This window comes from Pleuronectes platessa, chromosome 14, assembly GCF_947347685.1.
Source record: "Pleuronectes platessa chromosome 14, fPlePla1.1, whole genome shotgun sequence".
Classification (NCBI taxonomy): Eukaryota; Metazoa; Chordata; class Actinopteri; order Pleuronectiformes; family Pleuronectidae; genus Pleuronectes; species Pleuronectes platessa.
In genome coordinates, this window is record NC_070639.1 from 23,752,393 (window position 1) to 23,776,441 (window position 24,049).

Below are 24,049 nucleotides of genomic sequence, written 5' to 3' on the forward strand. Positions count from 1 at the left end.
TGATACACTAATCTTGGAGCAAGCTGGCACAATAATTTCCTTTGGGATTAATACGAATCTTATCTCTTATCTTATCTTATCTTATCTTATCTTATCTTATCTTATCTTATCTTATCTTATCTTATCTTATCTTATCTTGTCTGGTCTGGTCTGGTCTGGTCTCGTTTCATCTTATCTTATTATATCTTAGAATGTACATCAGGATTTTGTGTCATACAAATAAAATAAAATGAATTACATTGAATCCTTATTTCCCTCATGCTTCATTTTTTCCTACCCCAAGTTAATTATTTACGACTATTTCACTCAAATAATAAAATAAATACTAATAGCAACATCCCCTCACTTGTTTTAGGTCAGTCCCTCAATCTGACCACAGGAGGCGCTCTTTCACGAGAGAAGACTTGTTCCATCGATGTCTCTGGGCTCGGCTGCCCGTCCTGTGTGGATCACAACAGAGCGGGTGCGGGGTTGGACTGGTCGGGTCTGTTTCCAGCTGTTTACTTCTCGTCCTCTGGTCCGCGGCGCTTCGTTCAGGGATGTGATCCAGACTCAACATCAACGGGTGAGTCCCAGTTTCTACTGGCGCCACGATCCTGACTCATCCTGCTGCTCAGGACGGAAAGTTAGTGCAGCTAGTTAGCACAGGAGGCTAACGTTAGCCAGGAGAGCTAGCCGGGGCTAACGCTAGCTCTCTCGTAGTTCAACCGGCTGTTTGTCGCGTTTGCTGTGAATGAAACTGTCGTTCGTCTTCGCTTCGTCCATTAAGATGCAAACGGACTGTTAGAGAATTCACCGGCACACAAGCGCTGCGGTGCTGAGCTCGATGAAACGAGCTAAACGTCTGTTTCAGCTGGAAAATCAACCAAACGGGTCTGAAGTCAGTTTGTGGTTCTTTAGATCAGCTCCACTTTCTGTGTGTCATCGTCCAGGAGCAGGTTTAGCACTGAACACACGTCTGGAGAGGATCTGAGGAACTGAAGACTCTGGGACATGTTGGTGTTTACGTGTTAAAGCAAAATGACAACAAAGAAATGAAGTGTGTGTAGAGCCACAAATCATCATACACATGATCTCTAGGCTCTTTACATAGAAGGTCAAGTTCTAAGTGTGTTATTAATGCTGAGTTGGGTCAAGCAGCCTAAATGATGGACAACAGGTATGAGAGTTTGTTAATTACTCTAAACATTTATCAAAAATGACATCAGTCTGCTTCATTCAGGTTTGAATGAAAAGTGGTTGTGTTTCAAATGGCTGGTTGTTTCTGTTGAGAGGTGACACAGATATTTCAACTCTTATCACTTTGTCAAGTTTCAGATGATTTTACTTTAGAATTTCTGAGAATAATAAAGGCAAAGTCACTTCTTTTTCACTATATCACTCATAACTTGCTCATATTGAATATGATCTTTTTTTAATGAATAAGTAGCCATGTATAATAATTAAAAAGTAACCATCTTTCACTATTAATATCTTTATTACACATATATTGCACATTTGTTATATGGATATTGATGCAATTATATTGCAATGAATATTGACACTATTTTATCCCTCAGCCCTGAATATATATTTATTCATATTTATTTAAAGTAGCCCAACATGAGATATTTATTTTTACAATTCAAATAATCACTTATCTTATATCGCTATTGCTATGCACAATATCCGGTGCACATTATCCCGTGCACATTATCCCGTGCACATTATCCGTGCACAGGCTCCGCACGGTGTCCAGGTCCCATGTCCGTGCAGGGTTCGGGTGCAGGGTTCGGGTATCGGCTCGTATCCAGACTGTCCGTGCAGGGTTCGGGTGCAGGGTTCGGGTATAGTCTCGTATCCAGGCTGTACGTGCAGGGCCCGGCCGGCTCTGACACTTCCGGACAGTGGAGTCACGTCCTGTTATGATCACATGATGATGTGAGGAACGTGACTCTGCCGCCGTCTCCTCTTCCTCTCGCTCCTTCTCCTCTGGTCTCAGCACCGTGACTTCACGCGGAGGAGTCGGTGGAGCTCGTTCAGCGGGTGAGTGTGACGGGGACTCGCGGGTTAACTCCTGGTTCTTTTCTCGGGTGTTAACGGATCATGGTGTCGGTGTGAGCAGCGGCTCGGTCGGGTCGAGGCAGCCGGAGACCTCACCCCGCCGCCCGGTCTCCTCAGGAGCGCGTGTGTCGGTCGATCTGTATTTAAATTAATTTCTGACGTTGAGTGTGAAAGATGATGTGTAAACACTTTGTGTATTTTAAAGAAACATCTTCAGCTTTGGTCGCTGTCTTCTTAAAACGTCTGTTTCCTGTTGAAGGAAAACGGAAACTTAAGAGTGACAGAATAAAATCAGAGGACAAACGTCATAGGATTATTTTTATTCTACAGAAACATATAAAACATGTTGATTTTCAGATCAGGGACTTTATAGAAGGTTTTACATTCTGTGATTGTTGTCAATGTTAATTCCTGATGGACCCTGGAGATAATGACTGGTTATTACAGCGGATTTATTATAGTTTCATTTTTATGTTCACGGCTGATTGTGTACACCATGACTGCCACGTGCCGCTTCATGTAGCAGTTGTCGTTTGTTTTTACCATAACCGATGTTATTAAAAAAACCTGATCTGGGAAATGACCAGTGACGGATGCTGGTCTCGAGAACCTGTCCCAGTTTGATGAAGGAAGCACATGAAAGCACACACATTCAAACTGGAACACAAGAAACACAAACTCTAAACTTGTTGTATTCCCGCTCTAGCAGGAGTAGCAGCAACATGGCTGCTGAGGACAAGTCCTCGTCCTCGTCCTCGACGGAGTGGAGCGTGGAGCCGCCCGTCCTCTCGCCCACCAGCCCCTCCCACCTCACCCACTTCAAACCCCTGACCCCGGAGCAGGATGAGCCTCCTCTGCGCTCGGCCTACAGCTCCTTCGTCAACCTGTTTCGTTTCAACAACAAAGGTCAGGGATGCATGTCTACACACAACCACACACACACACACACACAAACCCACACAATGACAGAGGTCGCCCCATTGTGTATCGATATTCTAGTTTTGGTTGTCCTGTGTGAAAGTAGAAGCTTGAAGATAGTAGAAGATGTGGAGAGAGTGGGGTGAGAGTTAGAAGGTTGGTGGTTAGATTCCCGGCTCCTCCAGTCCTCAACACAATTGTCATCATTTTGGCTCTGTACACCACCACAATGGATTTTGAATGAAACAATCAGGATGTGCTTTAAGTGCAGACTTTCAGCTTTAATTTGAGGGTATTTACATCCAAATCAGGTGAACGGTGTAGGAATTACAACACATTTTATATGTGGCACCCCCTTTTTAAGGGACCAAAAGTAATTGGACAATTGGCTGCTCAGCTGTTCCATGGCCAGATGTGTGTTATTCCCTCGTTATTTCATTGACAAGGAGCAGATAAAAGGTCTAGAGTTCATTTCAAGTGAGGTATTTGTGTTTGGAATCTGTTGCTGTCAACTCTTATTATGAAGTCCAAAGAGCTGTCACTATCAGTGAAGCAAGCCATCATTAGGCTGAAAAATCGAAACAAACCCATCAGAGAGATAGCAAAAACTTTAGGTCTGGCCAAAATCAACTGTTTGGTACATTCTTAAAAAGAAAGAACGCACTGGAGAGCTCAGCAACACCAAAAGACCCGGAAGACCACGGAAAACAACTGTGGTGGATGACAGAAGAATTATTTCCCTGGTGAAGAAAAACCCCTTCACAACAGTTGGCCAGATCAAAAACATTGGTGAGCCTCAAAAACAGGAAGACCAGATTAGAGTTTGCCAAACGACCTTTAAAAGAGCCGGTACAGTTCTGGAACAACATCCTATGGACAGATGAGACAAAGATCAACTTGTACCAGAATGATGGGAAGAGAAGAGTATGGAGAAGGGAAGGAGCTGCTCAGGATCCAAAGCATACCACCTCATCAGTGAAGCATGGTGGAGGTAGTGTTATGGCGTGGGCATGTCTGGCTGCCAATGGAACTGGTTCCCTTGTATTTATTGATGATGTGACTGCTGACAAAAGCAGTAGGAGGAATTCTGAAGTGTTTTGTGCAATATTATCTGCTCATATTCAGCCAAATGCTTCAGAACTCATTGGACGTTGCTTCACAGTGCAGATGGACAATGACCCGAAGCATACTGGGAAAACAACCAAAGAGTTTTTTTTAAGGCAAAGAAGTGGAATGTTCTGCCATGCCCAAGTCAATCTCCTGACCTGAATCCAACTGAGCATGCATTTCACTTGCTGAAGAAAAACTGAAGGGAAAACGCCCCAAGAAACCATCAGGAACTAAAGACAGTTGCAGTAGAGGCCTGGCAGAGCATCACCAGGGACAATACCCAGTGTCTGGTGATGTCTATGGGTTCCAGACTTCAGGCTGTCATTGACTGCAAAGAATTTGCAACCAAGTATTAAAAGTGACAATTACATTTATGATTATATTAGTTATACCATGTAAATACCATCAAATTAAAGCTGAAAGTCTGCACTTAACGCACATCTTGATTGTTTCATTTCAAATCCATTGTGGTGGTGTACAGAGCCAAAATGATGAAAATTGTGTCAATGTCCAAATATTTATGGACCTAACTGTGTGAACGGGTGAACTGTGATGTAAATGTTGGTGAAACTAGAAAATAACTTTAAAAATGCAGTCAAATGACCATCACTGATATAAAAGATATGAAAAGTTCAGCTGTATTTTTCTCTTTCTGAGGAAGATCAAGATCAGTCATGTGACCCTGGATCAACATCTCCTAAAAAACGTGCTACACAAAAACGTCACAACCAGACAAACCTGGAATCATACATTTCAGGACATGAAGGATCAGCTTAACACCTTCTCCTTAGTGTACAAACAGAAAATCTTTAAATTAACATTTTCTGTATCCTTCACATATCTTTTACGATGGGGAAAAATCTTTTCATGATGATTTTGTATCAGTCCTGACTAAAACTTTACAACCTATACAAGTCACAGTAAATATTTAACAATCGCACACAAAGAGTCGTCATACAAAGCTCACAGTTTTACAAAGAAGAAGTTTTCTTCATGTGCAGGAGATTGTGTTAATATTTTAGAGGAACATATCTCCTTGTCGAGAAACTAAAATAAAAGTATGAAGACATTAATCCCTGATGTGTGCAGTGAATGAAAAGTGAGTTAAGTTGTGGGACTGACTTTAAAAGGGCAACGCTATATCTGTAAATCTTTTCCAAAGTTCAGGCAGTTTAATAAGCCACAAGTCTGGTGGGTCATGTGATTTGAATTGCCGGCCTCTGAGCCACATGACTCGTGAGTTTGCTGCCTCCACGGTGCTGGGCCCTGAGCAGCAGCCGGCATCACAGCAGCCCTGAAGGTGGTGAACCTCCCTGACCTGCTGACAGAGGAGATTACAGGAGGGGCTGCACTGGAATGTAATTACATTAGAACGCAGGGAAGCAACAACAAACTGGATATTTGTTTAAATCTGATGTGTTTTAAATATAGACTGTAAATAAATGTGGCTTTTGCTGTTCTGAGAAAGCTTCAATGCAATTGTAGAATTTAGGAATTAATAAATATCACATCCCCTTGTTGTCTCCACTGTGTGTGTGTCTGTGTGTGTGCATGTGTCTCTGTGTGTGTCTCTGTATGAACAGATGAGGGACGTCCTCCCTCAGCAGCTGCAGATGTGCCGTCCCCTTCTCCCCTGTCAGACAGGAGGAGCTGGTCCACAAGCCCCTCCCACTCCCTCTACGGCTCAGGCTCTCACCGGAAACAACACGGGGACCACGTCAGACGCACATCCTTGGCCTCAGGTAAAACGCACAAACACACACACACACACATAGTACAGGTTACAGGCTTGTGTGTGTTACAGAGTCGACTCAAATAAGAAACAGGTTTGTGATGAACAACGTTCACAGGAAACTCTTATTTTTTAGTTTCTAGTCCTGTTTTTCAGGATTTAACAACTTATTCAGCTGTTGTGGTAACAAGTCCTGCAAGGATTTTGTTTATTTTATATATATATATATATATAAATATGTAATTTTACAGTGTGATATATATATTTTTATGTATCTTTAAAAAGGCTTTGCTTATATGTGTCTTCGCTTGTCACATATGTTCATCATCTCATATTTGAAAGTTCTAAAGTAGATTTAAGGCCTCAGTCACGTATTGAATGAACTAATCAGAGGCCACTGATAACATTGTCTTCATTCCTCACTGTCTTCTGACATTGACGTCAAAAGTTTTCTTACTCTTCTTAGTCTAGTTTCCTTCAGGTTTTTAATTAACCCTCGATTACAGAAGATTCTTAAGACCAGAGGAAAGCGAAGGGATTTATTATTATTCATAATCGTATTATTCATGAGGAGGATGAATGCGTGTTCAGGCTGTAACGACCGTTCTCATGTCTTTTCTGATTCCAGTGGATTGGCCAGGTGAGGGGCCTTCTGCACTTTGCTGTTTTTTTTTAGCTTGACTATAACAACTCAACCCCACTCAAACCGTGTTGTGTGTCTGAGTGCATGCGTGTGTGTGTGTGTTCTGATGTTTGCGTTGTCAATGCAGTGCTTTCTCTTGGTCTTTGGTTTGCCCTGAGGTTTCCACTCAGGTACTAATGACTCGAATGATTTTGAAGCTAACAAAAATTATGCTCAACATGTTTTTGTTCCTTGGCCAGTTTCTTTTTTTTGAGTGATCATGTGCTACTTGCATCATGTGATACTTTTAATTCACATTTGCAACTTTTTGCCAAACTTATTCATAAGATGAGGAAGTGCGTTGTCAAATGTTTGTCACTGAGCTGGGATCTGTTAAACCGACATGAGGAAGACGACTTCAGAGCAAGTCTTCAATTTATCTAACACAAGCATTTGACAATGCAGCAGGATGGATTGTAAAGAAAAAGTGAAGTTAGTGTATTTATTTGTGTGTGTGTGTGTGTGTGTGTGTGTGTGTGTACATGTGGATGAATCTAGACGGCAGCAGGAAAGCAGATGCACCTCTCAGCAACCATGACCCTCGTACAGCCGTTCAACTCCGGACTGCACTGAAGAGGCTGAAGGAGATCATGGAGGGAAAGAGCCAGGTACTGAACTCCTGGTCCTGTTGAAACTCAGACTTGTTTACGGACGGGTAAACAAATCCCTGCCCTCACTTTCCACCGTCGTTGTTTGTGTCTCGGTTAGTGTTGTGTGTAAAGAAGTTGAATGTGTAAACTCCTGGTCCCTGGAACTCGAGGGATGAAAACAGATCCTTCAAACAAACCTTTCATCGACTTGTCCTTCTCTGTGTTCACTTATGATACCAGAACATGAGAAACCAGTGTGTTATAGTTGTATTTTAGTATTTTGTAACGTTTATTATGTATGAGTGATATTTAAACATATATATTTAAGAATGTGATTTATTTTCTTGTCACGATGTTCTTTCCTTCACGGGGGCATCTCCAGAGTTATAAAGCTGTCATGGGTCATTATCAGTTAATCCGATAAGACTGGAGTTTCCTTGTCCTCTGTAATGATATAAAACAGGACATTAACAAGTGGCATCATTCTCCCTCTTGTTCGTCTCCTCACATACACACTTCTGTTCTTGTAATAAATCTCAAATGTGGATTCATCAGTCAACAGGACTTGTTTCCTGTCACCCACAGTGAAACATGCTTGTATTTATTCAGGCTCATCCCGAACTCGACCTCGTTTCCCTCCTGAGACGTGATTTAAAAACTGGAGCTCGAGTTTTACTTTTCTATCTCTGGGAAGTTGTGTGAACTAAATCTTTCAACCTGAAAGTCTGAACTTGTGTGTTTTATTATTGATGATATTCATGTGTCTCTTCAGGACAGCGACCTGAAGCAGTACTGGATGCCAGACAGTCAGTGTAAAGAGTGCTACGACTGCAATGAGAAGTTCACCACCTTCCGCCGGCGCCACCACTGTCGACTGTGCGGACAGATCTTCTGCAGCCGCTGCTGCAACCAGGAAATCCCCGGAAAGTTCATGGGCTACACGGGTCAGTGGCGTATTCAAGATCAACACTGGGTCAGAATGAGTCTGATTGAGTTCCTCCCCCGTCCTCTTGTCTCTCTGACCTGGTCTCTGTTTCTCCAGGGGACCTACGAGCCTGCACCTACTGTCGTAAGATCGCCCTGAACTACGCCCACTCGGCCGACTCGGGCTCCATCGGCGAGGACCTGAGCGCCCTGTCCGACTCGCCCTGCTCCGTGTGCGTGCTGGAGCCCAGCGAGCCGCGCACGCCGGTGGGGGGGCGTAGGTCCAGCAGGAACATCTTCCTCGAGGAAGACCTGACGTGGCAGAGGTGAACACACACACACACACACAGTGTTCCTCACACAGACACAAAATCAATCCCTAGTTTACTGATCTGTTTTCTGTTATATTAGAATTCAACAGATGTATTATCATGTTATTATTTTGTCATGGAAACACGCTGCCATCATCTTTTTTTCCAGTTTTCACCAGCTGAGCTCTCGCTCTTTTCTCCGTCTTGATTTCCAGCTGTTTAAAACATCTGTGTGTTTGTTCTGGACCCTGTGCATGGTTAAGACACACAATCATACGATCATAAGTTCTCTCTAAAGGCTCATTGATGCCTAATGTAAGATACATATGAGGAAATAGACGGAGCCTTCTGTCCCTACTCGGATACGGATGAAATCCAAAAACAGAAAAAAGACATGAGGTAGAAGATCCAACAATAACTGAACTTTATGTGGAGAGACATTTTACAAGTTGTCCAGACACAGGGACCAACAAAAGAAGACTCACTCGGGTCAGCTTGTGATCTAAGAGGTCAGAAACTAATTAATAAATAACTTTTAAATCACACAAACCTCCTATTTAAGTAACTTATTGACGATACAGTTCATTAACCATGCACAGGATAAAACAGGGAATCTGTTAAATGAAGCTTTTTAACCCCCCCGCCTGTTCGGCTGCTGGTGTTTTGAGCCGGTGTGCTCGCTGCTTATTTGATCTGTCAACTTGCCTCATAGAAAACCTGTATCCTCTCTCTCTCTCTCTCTGTCTCTCTCTCTCTCCTGGCCTAGAAAAACTCCCATTGGGATGAGAAAGAAGTGAGTCGCTGTTTGTTTGATTCATTTTTTCACACCTGCCTGAGCTTTAGCTTTCTGTGGGTGAAGGCCGACGCTTCCCACCTCTGTAAAGACCGGAGGTTTTTCTGCATGCTCAAATTCACTGACTGTAACCCTGACGTAGAGGAAGTGCAGCGCCGAGAGGACACCAGTCAAAGTGTGTTTGTGTGTCTGTGTGCGTCAGTATGATTCACCAGGAGCCTCAGAGCAGCGGCCTCACTTCCAGACTGACGACTCTACAGGAGGACGTCGGCAAGTCGCCTGCGAGGAAGAGGTCAGGTGCTGCTTGGGGTCGGATTGTGAAGCTCAGGGGCCGAGGCCAGTCAAACCAACAGGTTCCTCTTCTCTCCCACAGGTCGGCCAGTGTGACCAACCTGTCGCTGGACCGCTCCGGCTCCTCCATGGTGCCGTCCTACGACAGCTCGGTCAGCCCCCCCACCAGCCGAGCCCTGTCGGGCGCCAAGAGCGGCACCAAGCTGGACCACAGTGAGGAGGAGAGGAAGATCCTCCTGGTGACGGCTTCGCTCCTTCTCTCATCCTCTTGTTTCATCTGGATTTGTCCACAGAGATGTTCAATCTGATCTTTTCTTACAGGACTCCTCTCAGCTGAAGGACCTGTGGAAGAAAATCTGCCACAACAACACGGGGATGGAGTTTCAGGACCACAGATACTGGCTGAGGACCTACCCCAATTGCATTGTGGGAAAGGAGCTGGTCAACTGGCTGCTGAGGAATGGCACCATCTCCACGAGGTAGGATCTCACTGGACAAGTCTCTTCTACACAGTACTTCATAGTTTTATATCTTTAATGATCCAGTAGAGATTTTTTATGACAATGAAAACCACATGTGACAAACTGAAAACAATGAGTTTTAGCAGTTTGATTCAAGAATTACTTAAAGTTTTATCTTTGTTTGTCTATTTTCACATGAGAAATAAAAAGAGGAGGATTAAATATATCACTAACTCGTCTGATTCATATACCAGTCGAAAGCTGCACTTCCTCTTGTGTCTCATGCTGATGTCTCCACCCGCAGGGCCCAGGCCATCGCCATAGGCCAGGCGCTGGTGGACGGGCGGTGGCTGGATTGTGTCACCCACCACGACCAGCTGTTCAGGGACGAGTACGCTCTCTACCGCCCCCTCCAGGTTTGAACCCTTTCCTGATCAGCTCAATGCCGTGCACTCTGGGAAACAAGACGTTTAATGATTAAAGCTAAACACGGTTAAACACCTTAAAATAGTTCTCACATTGTTCAGGGAGGTGAAATGTGCTGATGGTGACGTTGCTCTGTCTGATCTCCAGAGCACAGACTTCTCCGAGACGCCGTCTCCAGACAGCGACAGTGTCAACTCCCTGGAGGGACATTCAGAGCCGTCCTGGTTCAAAGACATCAAGGTGGATGACAGCGACACCGAGCAGCTTGCAGACGAGAGCGAGTACACGTTGCCAAGTAGGTTCCTCCCGTCTCCGGCTTTAATGAACTGTGTTTGTTTGGATCGTTGCTCTTCGTCTGCAGGTTTGGCTTCTGTGGATCAAAATGCCAGTAGCTGCTCATTTCTAAGGTCAAGACCATTAGAAAGTATAGAGAACCCAACAGTTCCCACCATGAGCAGCACTTTGGTGACTGTGGAGAGAAAAACTCCATCATTAAGTGGAATAAACGTCTAGAACCAGACTCAATGTGGGCGGCGAGTGAGAAAGAGAGGGATGGAAAAAACATGTGACATGCAGTGAAATAAATAAATGTGGGTTCACTGACCCGTCACTGTCCAGACTCGGCCAGCCCCAGCAAGAGGACGTCTGTCAGCAGCCTCCAGTCGGTGGTGGACAGCGACTCCGCGGCCTCCATCAACCTCAACATGGAGCAAAACAATGTCAACTTCCACATCAAGAAACAGTCCAAATATCCACATGTGCCTCCTGCTACTGAGCAAAAAGGTACATTTCATTTGTGGGTCCAGCTGTGTCCGGCTCGCTGTGCACACGTCACTGTTACTACCCCGGGTCTCACTGTCACATATCTGTGTGATCTCTCTCCTCTTTCAGCCGAGTTCCTCGTGTCTGAGGACGGAGGACAGAACATCATCATGAGCGACGCGTTCATCAAGGGTAAGAACTCACGTCTCATCACTGCCCTTCCTCGTTGATTTCATAGAGGAGAAACTTGCAGTTATTAAAACCTGCTTCTTCTCCGTGACTCCGTGTTCCTGCAGAGTCTCTGTTCAACCGTCGTGTGGAGGAAAAGGCCAAAGAGATGCTGTTCACTCCGCTGGGCTGGCACCACAGCTCCCTGGACCAGCTCCGAGAGGAGAACGGAGAGAAGAAGGCCATGGAGAGGCTCCTGTGAGTGGACACACTGGAGACACATTTACATTCATCTGTCTACAGCTGAGACACAGTTCAGTTCAGTGGGAGTTTTTCAAAGGGGATTTTAAAGTATGAAAACCTGTTTGTTGTTCAGCTCGGCCAACCACAGCCACATGATGGCGCTGCTGCAGCAGCTGCTCTACAGCGAGTCTCTGTCTCTGTCCTGGCGGGACATCATCGTCCCCGTGGTGAGACAGGTCGTCCAGACGGTGAGGCCCGACGTCCGCAACTGTGACGACGACATGGACATCCGACAGCTGGTCCACATCAAGAAGGTCGGGGGCCGTGTCACTGAATCAGTCAAACTGTCAAACTTCATCACCGAGTGTTTTCAGATTAGAACTGATTCTGTTCGTGTGCTGTAGATTTCTGGAGGCAGGAAGTTTGACTCCACCGTGGTGAACGGCTTCGTCTGCACCAAGAACATCGCCCACAAGAAGGTAGAGTCCACCTTCTTCTGCTCAGTGAACATTGATTTAAATATCCTCGCCTGCCATAATTGACTATAACGTCCTGTAAACAGATGAACGCCTACATCAAGAACCCCAAGATCCTGCTGCTGAAGTGCTCCATCGAGTATCTGTACAGGGAGGAGACCAAGTTCACCTGCATCGACCCCATCGTGCTGCAGGTCAGCGAGTCCGTCTCATCCTCAACACGTCTCAGAGGAAACAACACGTCTGCTTCTGGTTTGTTGTTGCATCGGTTTTTCAGATTTTTTTCTTTCTGATTGATTCTCCCTCAGGAACGAGAGTTTCTGAAGAACTACGTCCTGCGCATCGTGGACGTCCGTCCCAACCTGGTGCTGGTGGAGAAGACGGTGTCCCGCATCGCTCAGGACATGCTGCTGGAGCACGGCATCACCCTGGTCATCAACGTGAAACCGGTCAGTCCAGCCCCCGAGCTGCAGACCTCACACCTGATGTTAACTTCTGTGTGGATGAAGCTCGTCTCTGTGAAGGATTTTGAATAATTGAGCAACTGAATTCTTTACGGTTACGTGACATCACCTGATTGTTGATCATCTCTTATTCCTCTTTTGTCTGTCCAGCAAGTCTTGGACAGGGTGAGTCACATGACGCAGGGAGACCTGGTGATGTCCATGGATCAGCTGCTCACCAAACCTCGTCTGGGGACCTGCCACAAGTTCTACATGCAGCCCTTCACCCTGGCCAACAGTAAGACCCATGTCAACACACTCGACTCTCAGTGAACGCTGCCGGGACATTAACACACCACGTCCTTCTGTGTCTGTCCCTGTAGACGAGGTGAAAACCCTGATGTTCTTCGAGGGCTGTCCTCCTCACCTCGGCTGCTCCATCAAGCTGCGCGGCGCCTCGGAGTACGAGCTGGCGCGGGTGAAGGAGATCATCATGCTCATGGTGTGTGTGGCCTACCACTCGCAGCTGGAGATCTCCTTCCTCATGGACGAGTTCGCCATGCCGCCCAGCTTGGCCCAGAGTGCCTCGTTCCCCTGCCTGCTGGAGAGCGTCTCTGCAGAGGAGGAGGTGGAGGAGGACCGCGGAGGGAAGGAGTCAACCGGGGAGAGTCAGGAGAAGAGGTCAGGGAGTGAAGACTCTTTCCTGGATGGACAGACTGTGGAGGACGGCTTTCTCTCTGAGGTTCTGTCCAAAAATGTTGAGATGGACGGTCTTCAGGACGCACTGAAAACAAGATCCCCCCCCTCTATGAACATGGGGACAATGATCTCCTCGCCGTTCTCCAGTCCACTTGCACCTCCTCTCTCCGTGTCCCCTCCCTTTCTCATGGAGGACGACCAGGACATGACGTTCTCAGACACACTCGTCCCCTCGTCCGAGGGGGACACCAGGGAGGAGGGGAGCCTCTTCAAGGAGGATTCGCTCAGCATGGAGGACGAGGACGGATCAGAGACGCCCACTCCTCGGCTGTTTCGAGACCCCCTGCAGGACGACACCGGGATGTTTGTGGCCGAGCAGGTGGCCTCGTTTGACGACCGCCTGAAGTCCATCTCCGTCGTCTTCAAGCAGGAGCTGAAGGACATCATCCTGTGCATCTCTCCCTTCATCACGTTCAAAGAGCCGTTCCTCCTCGTCCCCGCCGGCATGAACTGCCCCAGCAGGGATTACTTCCCTGAACAGGTACCAAACTTTACTGATGTTCAACTGTTCCATTTACAGGAGGACGCACTTCTCTGACCTGTGTGTTGTCTCTGTCCACTAGGTCTACCTGTCTCCTCTCCTCAACAAAGACCTGAAGGAGCGGGACGGCCGTAGAAAGCGTCAACTCCTCAAAGACTCCGCCCCCTCCTCTCTGGTCGGAGGTCAGACCAATGGCAGTGCACCCCCCCGGCCTCTGGAGGTGCTGCCCTGTCACGGTCTGACCAGCACCCGCATCATCGAGCAGCTGAACGGCTCCCAGGGTCTGGCCGAGATGCTGGCGGACTACAGGGCGAAGGGAGGACGCATCCGGCAGAGGGAGGTCAGCGACCCCTTCAGCAGCGTCGGGGCCGCGGCTCCGGTCCAGAGCCGAGCGGGGGAGGGGCCGGTCAGAGCCCCGGTGAAGGCCGACAGCGAAGAGGAGAAGCCGAGTAAACTGAGTGATATGAGCTGGGCCCCCAAGGTGAGCGGAGATCGGATTGATCCATTAAAGAGGAGGAGGATGACTGAAAACAACAAATAAGTCTTTATGTGTATATATTCTGTTGAGTTTTATGCCTTTTTATTTGTCTAATTCATTTATATCATTTTGAATTCATTTGTTTCTTAACATCAGGAAGAGTATATAAGATCAACTTTTATGGGAGTTAATCCCAGTGTCCAGTCATAAAGTGAGAAAAATGTAAATCTCCAGCGGATTATGATCAGTTGTCTTAATCCGCTGGTTCCTGCTTCTGGATCTGAGGATTCTGAGCGTGTAGTTTTATAAAATACAAACATTCCATGTGACAATAAACTTTGATTTGATTTTGGGTCCCAGCTTTTCAGATCTGATTTGGATTCATCTCACTGTAAATGTCTTATCGTTGGAGTTTGGACAAAACAAGAAACAGTTAGACGTCCCTTTGGGGATTAGTTGTATTGTTTCATGATGTAAACAAACCCTGAACTGAACTGAACTGGTTCTGGTTCTGGTTCTGGTTCTCATGATCCTGTCTCCTCCTCAGCTCGACTGTCTGAACCCGGTCAACCATCAGAGACTGTGCGTCCTCTTCAGCAGCTCCTCGGCTCAGTCCAACAACTCTCCCAACCCCTGCGTCAGCCCCTGGTAAACGCTCCGAGACCCGATGAACAATCTCACGTCTTGTTTTCATCGAGTCGCGGTCACTGATTTTATTTCCCACAGGATCGTCACGATGGAGTTCTACGGTAAGAACGACCTCTCACTGGGGATCTTCCTGGAGCGATATTGTTTCAGGTAAGACACCGATAGAAGTGCACTTTAAGATCAGTTTGTTTTTTTAAAACATAATTCTATAATGTGAGATTCCCATGTGTTTCCCAGGCCGTCTTACCAGTGCCCCAGTATGTACTGTGAGACTCCCATGGTGCACCACATCCGGCGGTTCGTGCACGGCAGCGGCTGCGTGCAGATCGTGCTGAAGGAGCTGGACTCGCCCGTGCCCGGGTATCAACACACCATCCTCAACTACTCCTGGTGCCGCATCTGCAAACAGGTCAGGACACGCCCCCGGAGACATAAACATAAATATGTTATTATAATAAGACTAGTTTAAACTGTGAATGGTCTCCTCCTCCTTCAGGTGACTCCGGTCGTGCCTCTGTCCAACGACTCGTGGTCGATGTCTTTTGCCAAATACCTGGAGCTTCGCTTCTACGGGCACCAGTACACCAGGCGAGCTAACGCCGAGCCGTGTGGACACTCCATGCACAAAGACTACCACCAGTACTTCTCCTACAACCAGATGGTGGCGTCCTTCAGGTCGGTCACAGGAAGTGTCTCGATCTATGGTTCGGGGCAGAAAGTTGGATGTGAACAGACACAGAGAAAATACGATTTCTAATTTGGTTCCAGTTAAACTACCAGGAATTAGTCTGGTGTTTTCATTTTATGCTTTATTTTGATCTCCCACACTGTGGCCGCTGGTATTTAAATATAAAGATCAGTTAAAAGGCTAAATGACTCCACACATGAAACAAATGCAGAAAGAAGAGTCTACAGTAAGTTTCAAAAGCAATAACCCAAATACCGACCTGTGTTTCCTGTTTCCCTCTCAGCTACACTTCAGTGAGGCTGCTGGAGATTTGTCTTCCTCGTCCTAAGATCACCATCAGGAACCTGGGGCCGTCCAAAGGCAGCCTGCAGCAGGACCTCAAGGACTTCTCCTTAAAGTAAACAAGCAAACAAGGCTAATAATAAACCAGCTTGATCAGTAGAACCTGGTTTAACATCAGCAACGTGAAGAGGTTTAATTCTAAAGTGTGATTCTAGAGGAAAGACGACAGAGAGGAGTTCATCTTGAGTTTAATGTCCCACCCGCTCGTCCCCTTGTCTCCCTTCAGAGTGACTCAGGTGTACCTGGCCATCGATGACCGGCTCACGTCCCTCAAGACGGACACCTTCAGTAAGACGCGAGAGGAGAAGATGGAGGACCTCTTCGCTCAGAAGGACGTAGGTTCTCCCTGGTAGCACGAGAGGTCACGACCGGACTCGAACCTTTTCTAATGGCGAGCCGGTCCAGACTCTCCTGTGGTCTGACGGTACGTCCTCAGCTCTGGGTGTGTGTTGTCTCACTGGGCTGGTGTCTGTGTGTGTGCAGATGGAGGAGGCGGAGCTGCGCAGCTGGATCGAGAAGCTTCAGGCCCGACTGCAGGTCTGTGGCGTGGACTCTCCTCAGCAGCTGCAGGCGGTTCTGGAGTCGCTGGTGATGAAGAAACAGGGTCTGTGTGAGATGCTACAGTCCTGGAACACCAGGTCAGCATCCACCTTGAAGAACCTTTATCTGAAGATATGAGGGAATAATACAGCATCGTGGAATAATAAACTGGCCTCAGTAGGAAGTGAACACGTGTGTGTTACTGTTTCAGTTTCTGTTCGTCCAGACTAAAACTCAACCTTCAGTTTTATCCTGAACCGGCTCCGGCTCTGTTTCCAGAATCTCGTGTCTCAAGAGCTTGATAAACAAATCTCACAACTTTGTCCCTTTCAGGCTGCAGGACTTGTTCCAGCAGGAGAAAGGCAGGAAGCGTCTGTCCGTCCCCCCGAGCCCGGGAAGGCACAGACAGACGGCTGCTGACGACAGCAAGGTCAGTACCCATCAGCCACTGGGGTCGCTGGGCGGGTCAGAGGGGTTTCCTTAAAGATACCATGTGACCAGAGAAGCTGGTGGAGGATTAGAGGAACGCCGTCCCACCAGAGCTCCACACTCAAATGGATCTGCCGTGGATAGAATTCAGGTTAAATGTAGTTTGTTGATATTTATTGTTGTTGTTGTTGTTTTCCTCAGAGCGCCCTGGAGTCGTCCCCTCGGAACCCGTCTCCCGTGGTTCAGAACGGGGATAAAGGTGAGGTCGGGTCTGATCCTGGTTCCATGTTGGACCTGAGCTGGTGTTGATCCTGTGGTTTGTTCTGTCGTTCAGAGGACCGCCTCCTCAGCGCCATGCCCTCGGCCTCCACCTCCTCCCTGCTGCCGTCCCCGGGAGACCCCGGAGCCGAGCCCCTCACGCCCGGTCCCTCCTTCACGGAGCAGGACTCGGTCAGCCTCCCAGAAGGTGGAAGCTCTGATTCACACAGACCGTCTCTCCCAGTGGACGCCTCTGGTCTGATGATCTGTGTCTCTGCTGGTTTTCAGACGTGTTTGACGGACACCTGGTGGGTTCCACCGACAGCCAGGTGAAGGAGAAGTCCACCATGAAGGCCATCCTCGCCAACTTCCTGCCTGGCAACAGCTACAACCCCATCCCCATCCCATTGTGAGGACGGCTTTTAAATATCCAGCAGTATCAATACGTGTGAAGCAGTGTGTGTCTGGACTGTCATGTGACCTCTGTCCACAGCGAGCCGGACAAACACTACCTGATGTACGAGCACGAGCGGGTTCCCATCGCCGTGTGTGAGAAGGAGCCGAGCTCCATCATCGCCTTCGCCCTCAGGTGACTCCTCCCTCCTCCATCTTCTCCATTCATCTCACACCTCTAGATTCACCTTCTCACACCACGAGACACATGTAGTTTGAGATGAAGACGAGTCGGTTTAAAATTCAAACTGTGAACGTTCTAATGTTGTTGTGTTGTTGTGTTGTTGCAGCTGTAAGGAATACAAGACGGCTCTGGACGATTTGTCCAAGGTGTCGAGCGCAGGAGGAGAAGAGGCTCCGCAGGTCGTCAGGTAAACATCACGTGAAGTTCACCAGACGAGAACATGATGAAGAAACTCAGGTGATGTGTAAACAGCTGTGATCTGTAACCTGAAGGTGATCGGACGAATCTGAGGTTTGAAGACTTTGTTCTCTGGGAAGTCGTAAAGAACAGAACTCAGCAGCAGTTGAATCGTTTCTTAAACTACAATCGAGAGAAATATTTGAATTGTGTAAAAGTTTGAACTGAATATCTACACAATCCTCAGAGGACATGTTGTGATCATAGAACAGTCGAGTCCCAGTTGTGTTACCTCTATCTGTTGTGATGTCAGTGATGTAAGAATGAGTTTTTGTGTGTCAGTGCGGAGAGTCGTGTGAGGAGCAGCCCGGCTCGGCCCGGCAGCGACTCGGCCTCGTCCCTTCAGAGCCGCAGCAGCATGGACGCCGACCCGCTCAGTGAGTTCTGCTCCGATAGAAACTCACAGCCTCCGTTTGAACGTTGCAGCCGATCAGTTAATGTTGTTTCTCACAGAAGAAGCAGATCTGAGCGACAAACAGAAGAAACAGACGTTGAATCCACACATTGAACTTCGTGAGTGTTTCTTCTTCTTCTTCGTCTTTGTGATCAAATCATTGAGAATAAGTAAAACAAAGTCAATCATCTTCTAACCTCTCGTCTGTGGCTGAACTCTCAGAGTTCTCCGACGCCAACGCCAGGTTCTACTGCCGGATCTACTACGCCGAGGAGTTCCACAAGATGCGTGAGGAGATCATGGAGAGCGCCGAGGAGGACTTCGTCCGCTCGCTGTCCCACTGCGTCAACTGGCAGGCTCGGGGGGGCAAGTCAGGAGCCGTGTTCTACGCCACAGAAGGTCGGTTTACATCAGAGGTTTGACCTCAAGTTCAACAGATAAGATTCAAGTTATATATAAAAAAAAATCCAGTTAACTGATTTGCAGATTCACTGTTTCCAAACTTTTAATCGTTCATATTTTCCTCTTTTCTCTGTTTAATATTTTTCGTTGAATATCTGAGAATCCTCTTCCTGCTGTTTGGAGACAGAACTTTTTGCCTCATGTGTTGTAGATGAAAGTTTCATGTGAGTTTTAAAAGTTGAGTGTTGTCCTGTGTGTGTCCCGTCAGACGACCGGTTCATCCTGAAGCAGATGCCCCGACTGGAGGTTCAGTCCTTCCTGGACTTTGCTCCAAACTACTTCACCTACATCACCGGAGCTGTGCAGCAGAAGGTTCTTCACACTTCACATCCTCATCATCTGGAGTTCACTGCCACTCGCCAGAACTAAACTTTTATCTCCTCTCGCTCCCCAGAGGCCGACCGCGCTGGCAAAGATCCTGGGAGTTTATCGGATCGGTTACAAGAACTCCCAGAACAACACGGAGAAGAAACTGGACCTGCTGGTGATGGAGAATCTCTTCTATGGACGCAAGATGGCTCAGGTGAGATCCTCCGAGCCGAGAGTCTGAGGAACTCAAATCTGTGGAGATTCTAGAGCATCAAGTTTCTTTTTACCAGTTAAACTTCCAACATTCACCATCTTCAGGGTTAAAACCAGTTTATTTATTAATAATATCTTTAAAAGCATCACATCCTGCATCTTCCTCAATCTCTATCAACTTGGAAAAGTTCTTCTTCTCTCTTTTCTTTTACATTTTGCTGTTTTGGGAAAGTTAGATTTTCTGGTTTTCCTCTCAACTTCCTGTCTCTCTCCCCCCCCCCCCCCGCAGGTGTTTGACCTCAAGGGGTCTCTGAGGAACCGGAACGTGAAGACGGACTCGGGGAAGGAGAGCTGTGAAGTGGTTCTGCTGGACGAGAACCTGCTGAAGCTGATCCACGACAACCCGCTGTACATCCGCTCGCACTGCAAGGCCATCCTGCGCGCCGCCATCCACAGCGACGCCTACTTCCTGTCCAGCCACCTCATCATCGACTACTCCCTGCTGGTGGGGCGGGACGATGCCACGGACCAGCTGGTGGTCGGGATCATAGGTGACTGACACGTTAGCATCACGTGGTTGTTTTACACTCGTCCTGGTTTTGTCTTCATCGTCCAGTAAATCGCAGAAACAGAAATTAAATTGTATTTTTCCTGCAGATTACATCCGGACGTTCACTTGGGACAAGAGACTGGAGATGGTCGTCAAATCCACTGGAATCCTGGGAGGTCAAGGTCAGCTCCACTTCCTGTTTATGAATCCATTGTATATGTAGCGTTGTCGTCTTTAGAGTGTAAGCGTCCCTCGCTCTGTCTCTAACGTCCCGTGTGCGTCTGCAGGGAAGCTGCCGACCGTCGTGTCTCCGGAGCTTTATCGAGCTCGGTTCTGCGAAGCCATGGACAAATACTTCCTGATGGTTCCGGACCACTGGACCGGACTGGGCGTCAACTGCTGAGCGGTGCGTGAGCGTCCAGAAACACAAACACACACAGACACACACACACAGCTGGTCCCGCTCACACTCTCCACGCACAACACTCGAGGAACCAGTAACGACGGAGAAGAACCCGGAAGCAAACGGGACTGGACCAGAACTCAGCACAGAATCATTCCACAGGAGCAGAACCGCTCTGCAGCCGCAGCATCACCACGATTTAAATCGGATTTTAAAACCGGGGACGAACTCTGGAATCATCGGACTTTAATTTAACTGTTTCAGCTGAAGACGTCGGCCCTGTGGTTTAAGTTTAAACAAACTCACTCATGTAATTTAAAGTTTGTAATTGTACAGAGATGATGTGACTATAAAATATTAACACTGAAGATGTCCTGTTTATTTTAGTGATCAGTTATGATGCAGTTTTTAGTTTTGATCGGATGTTTGGATGTGACTGTGAGACGAGAGCTTGGTTCTGATCAAATCTCCAAATGTTATTTTTCTTTTAGTGTAAAATTAAAAATCTCTTGGTTTTGATACTTTGTCATTTTGTGTTTATTTGTTCATTATTTTATTTATTTACCAAAACAACGGATCACAAAACATGAAATTATTCATCAATTGTCAAATTGTTTATTCTGCTGAACACGATAAAAACTGATCCAATTTTTATAAATGGAGATTAAAATAAAATTGTTTTGGTTTGCTTTGTCTTCAAAAACAATTATTTTAGGTTAAAAAACAAATTATTTCATTCAACAAGTTGTGAATTTGACAAATCGTTTATTTTTGTGCTTTATCTGTTTTGACCTTAGTTTCTTGGAAACTATTGAAATTGATCAAATTATAAAACAAGTAAAAACTTCTTTGCTGCAGTTTTGATGGATGCAATTAAATAATTTAAAATAGAGAAATTTGAATTTGTGGCAGAAAAACTACTTTTGATCAGTGATTGGACTTTAAAAACAAACTTGATGAGTCTCCTTCCTTTTATTAGAAGCTGCGGACCCCCCCCCCCCCCCACACCTTGTTTACTTGTTGTTTAAAGACAGTGAATAATGAAAAACTGAATTTAAAATTAGAAATTCAGCCTCAGTAGAAATAAAACTCTGATTTCTGACGAGGATTTAATGACTCGTTCGATTCAGTGAAAAGCAAAAGAAGAACATGGACAGATTGATTTGTGGAATCGAACAGTTTATATAAAACAAAGTGTCGCTGACAAACAGCCCTCAACATGTCGTACTGCATCAGGAACTGGAAAGAAACTCATCAGAGACGTGACGATTGTCCGGACTGGTGAAGCTCATTAATAATTAATAATTAATAATAATACTGGCAGACAGATTCAGTCTCAGCAGGGACAGTGGAGCAGAGCCACTGAGCTTCTCAACATGCGTCCATCAGACGTCAGAGTCGTTTCACTGCAGCGACTTCAAAATAAACTCGTTAATATTCACACACACACACACACATCGTTTAATAACTCAAATTAAAAAACACTGTTCGTATTCAGCCGCTCCGGATGCAGACGTCACTCTGTGCTCGTGGTTTTCATACAAAGCTTTACAGCGACATTATGTACAAAAGGGTTTAATTTCATATCAGTACCTAAATTAACACAAACACACTCGACCCACTGAAAAGAATGAGGCTGGAGAAGTTTCCTGTTTTTCTTATCATCAACAAATCCTTCAAATCTCTGGTGTGTATTAATCTGCAGCTCAAAACAAACCATAAATCCCAATCTGTGTGGGGAATGTTTCTAAGCCTTGAATTATTAATTTGTGAGGTTTTTAAGATGTTTGTCATTTGAGAACAAATCGGTTTGTGACGTCTGTTCTCGTGGGGATTCGTTGAGATTAAGATAAATTCAGAAAATCATCAGCGTTAAAGGAAAAATCCTCAATCATCACCGCTCAGATTATGAAAAACTGTTTCACCAAAAGTACAAAATATAAAGATCTCGAAACAACAACGTCCTCTCGACTCCGGAGAACAAACTGAAAACAGATTTCACTGCATCTGTTAATATCTTTCTTATTTTAGCTCAATTCATTATTTTGTACTTTTGGTGAACGTGAGAATCGACTAACACGCGTGGTAAAAGAAACCGTGATGGACATCAAGGCACTGGACACGTTGGAGACGATGGCACGTAGCTGGTGGACAGGGTGGGGGGGGTGGTGGTGGGTGGTGCGGGGGGGGCAGTGGTCAAGGCCCTGTGTTATTCTACATTTAAGTGCTGGCAGCATTTGTACCATCATGTTGGATTTGATCATAAATAACAACAATGAACTTGAGTTTGATCTCGTGCACAATCGGGGGTTTCGTGTTGGGGACAGTTCGGCTCCCCTGCTGGACAGACGTGTGCATGACGGGTCGGGGACAAACATGGAGTCGGGACAGTGCACGAGGCCTGTGTTCATCAGAGGGGAAACATCCCAGTTCTCCCAGTACATCGTTCATAACCCACTTGAGGATTTTCAGTCAGGACTAAATCTGCCTCCCTGTAATTTCTATATCAAACAGAGAGAGAGACGTTTACCAGAAGTTTCACTCTGGAGCATCGTTCACGTGAGTTACACAAAAGGTTCATAACAAATTAACACGAATTTAAAACTAAGCACCAACTGTAATTTGATCTCGTATCGTTTCCCACATTCTGAGGTTATGTTTTTAAGATTTGTTTAAATTTGAGTTTGTTCCAAAGCTCATAAAGATGAAAGATCGAATGTGACAAATAAAACATGAAATCCTGAAACTGGAAACTGTAAATGTTTAAAAAGAAAATGATGAAATGATTCATCAGTTATCAACAGAGCAGCTAATTCATTCCTGTTGATATGAATTCCACTGGTTTTGATTGTAAATCTCATGGACTGCAATTAAGACGAGTGAAGTTTCATCCTCTGTGGACCTCGAGCGTCTCAACATCACAATCCTTCGTGATGAAGGAACTGGGATGTGATGAAGGAACTGGGACGTGATGAAGGAACTGGGACGTGATGAAGGAACTGGGACGTGATGAAGGAACTGGGACGTGATGAAGGAACTGGGACGTGGTGAAGGAACTGGGACGTGATGAAGGAACTGGGATGTTTTCCTCTTTCCTGAAGTGGTGAGCGTCTCACTCCAGCTCGTCACAGTCAAACAGTAAAATCCCACTTTGTGCTTCAGTCGTTCAAAGAGTTCAAATCGAGCTCAGCTGCTCACGAAGCTTCTCGTGAGTGGAAGTCAGATATTTGTTTCAGCGACGAGCTGAACTCATAAAAAGGTCAAAGTTACACTGAAGGTTTCTAACGATCTACTTCATTTTGTACAAACAGTTTAAAAAATGGCTTTTTTCTTGACTTTTTCATTTTTTTAAGACAAAGCAAGTCTCCGCGGCTCTGAGCCAATCAGAGACTGAGTACCGAGGTCGGTTTGGATTGAAGCACCAGTGAGGAGAAGGAACGAAGCGTGTTGGTAGAACACCAGCATGCAGACCAGTGCAGGTCCAGATCCCAGTCCAGATCCCAGTCCTCTTCAGCCTCTGGTTCTTCACTCCGCTCCCATCTGATTTTTTTTTTAATATAAATTTGTCTTTTTTGGAAAAAGAGCACAAATAAAAAAACGTTGTGGTCGTTCCTCCGACTTGAAGAAGATTCTGTTCATGATCCATAAAAAGAGAAGAAGAGTCCGACTCAAACTTTCAATATTAAATCAATACGAGAAATAATCACATGAATTAACTGCAAATGATTCAATTTGTTAAGTTTGATTATTTGATGCATCAGTAATAATAATTAAATGATTAAAGATCTGTGGCTTATTGGAAATGTTCATTAGAGGCTTTAATGTTGAATAAACACAAATATTTAATT

The 24,049-nt window shown here is 46.0% G+C and overlaps 1 protein-coding gene across 4 annotated transcripts; it reads left to right on the plus strand.

Moving 5' to 3' along the window:
* The first annotated feature begins 438 nt into the window (after nucleotides 1–438).
* pikfyve (phosphoinositide kinase, FYVE finger containing) lies at nucleotides 439–20,720 on the plus strand. 4 transcript variants are annotated; one of them, XM_053440019.1, is made up of 43 exons: nucleotides 439–565; nucleotides 2,753–2,949; nucleotides 5,655–5,813; nucleotides 6,432–6,443; nucleotides 6,984–7,093; nucleotides 7,848–8,019; nucleotides 8,118–8,325; nucleotides 9,306–9,395; nucleotides 9,477–9,633; nucleotides 9,716–9,873; nucleotides 10,160–10,271; nucleotides 10,429–10,576; nucleotides 10,900–11,064; nucleotides 11,173–11,235; nucleotides 11,340–11,469; nucleotides 11,588–11,768; nucleotides 11,859–11,933; nucleotides 12,017–12,124; nucleotides 12,239–12,379; nucleotides 12,545–12,671; nucleotides 12,757–13,613; nucleotides 13,696–14,094; nucleotides 14,639–14,739; nucleotides 14,818–14,889; nucleotides 14,977–15,148; nucleotides 15,236–15,414; nucleotides 15,711–15,824; nucleotides 15,996–16,104; nucleotides 16,253–16,407; nucleotides 16,643–16,739; nucleotides 16,940–16,997; nucleotides 17,073–17,204; nucleotides 17,285–17,405; nucleotides 17,490–17,585; nucleotides 17,740–17,820; nucleotides 18,153–18,247; nucleotides 18,324–18,383; nucleotides 18,487–18,663; nucleotides 18,935–19,038; nucleotides 19,121–19,249; nucleotides 19,538–19,799; nucleotides 19,906–19,980; nucleotides 20,086–20,720. In XM_053440019.1, exons 2-43 carry the CDS (start codon nucleotides 2,766–2,768, stop codon nucleotides 20,199–20,201), a joined length of 6,261 nt encoding a protein of 2,086 aa, XP_053295994.1. In that variant the 5' UTR covers nucleotides 439–565; nucleotides 2,753–2,765; the 3' UTR covers nucleotides 20,202–20,720. The 4 variants fall into 4 exon arrangements, with proteins under 4 accessions (XP_053295994.1, XP_053295998.1, XP_053295995.1 ...); XM_053440020.1 differs by having other exon boundaries at nucleotides 456–565; nucleotides 2,750–2,949; XM_053440021.1 differs by lacking the exon at nucleotides 439–565 and adding an exon at nucleotides 1,925–2,025.
* Nucleotides 20,721–24,049: the final 3,329 nt, after the last annotated feature.

Excerpts from the sequence above, each read along its gene's own strand:
- pikfyve (XM_053440019.1), top strand. The coding sequence starts at position 2,766 with ATGGCTGCTGAGGACAAGTCCTCGTCCTCGTCCTCGACGGAGTGGAGC. Across the intron at positions 12,125-12,238 it reads TCGACCCCATCGTGCTGCAG|GAACGAGAGTTTCTGAAGAA; the intron begins GTCAGCGAGTCC and ends ATTCTCCCTCAG. Across the intron at positions 16,998-17,072 it reads GGTTCAGAACGGGGATAAAG|AGGACCGCCTCCTCAGCGCC; the intron begins GTGAGGTCGGGT and ends TCTGTCGTTCAG.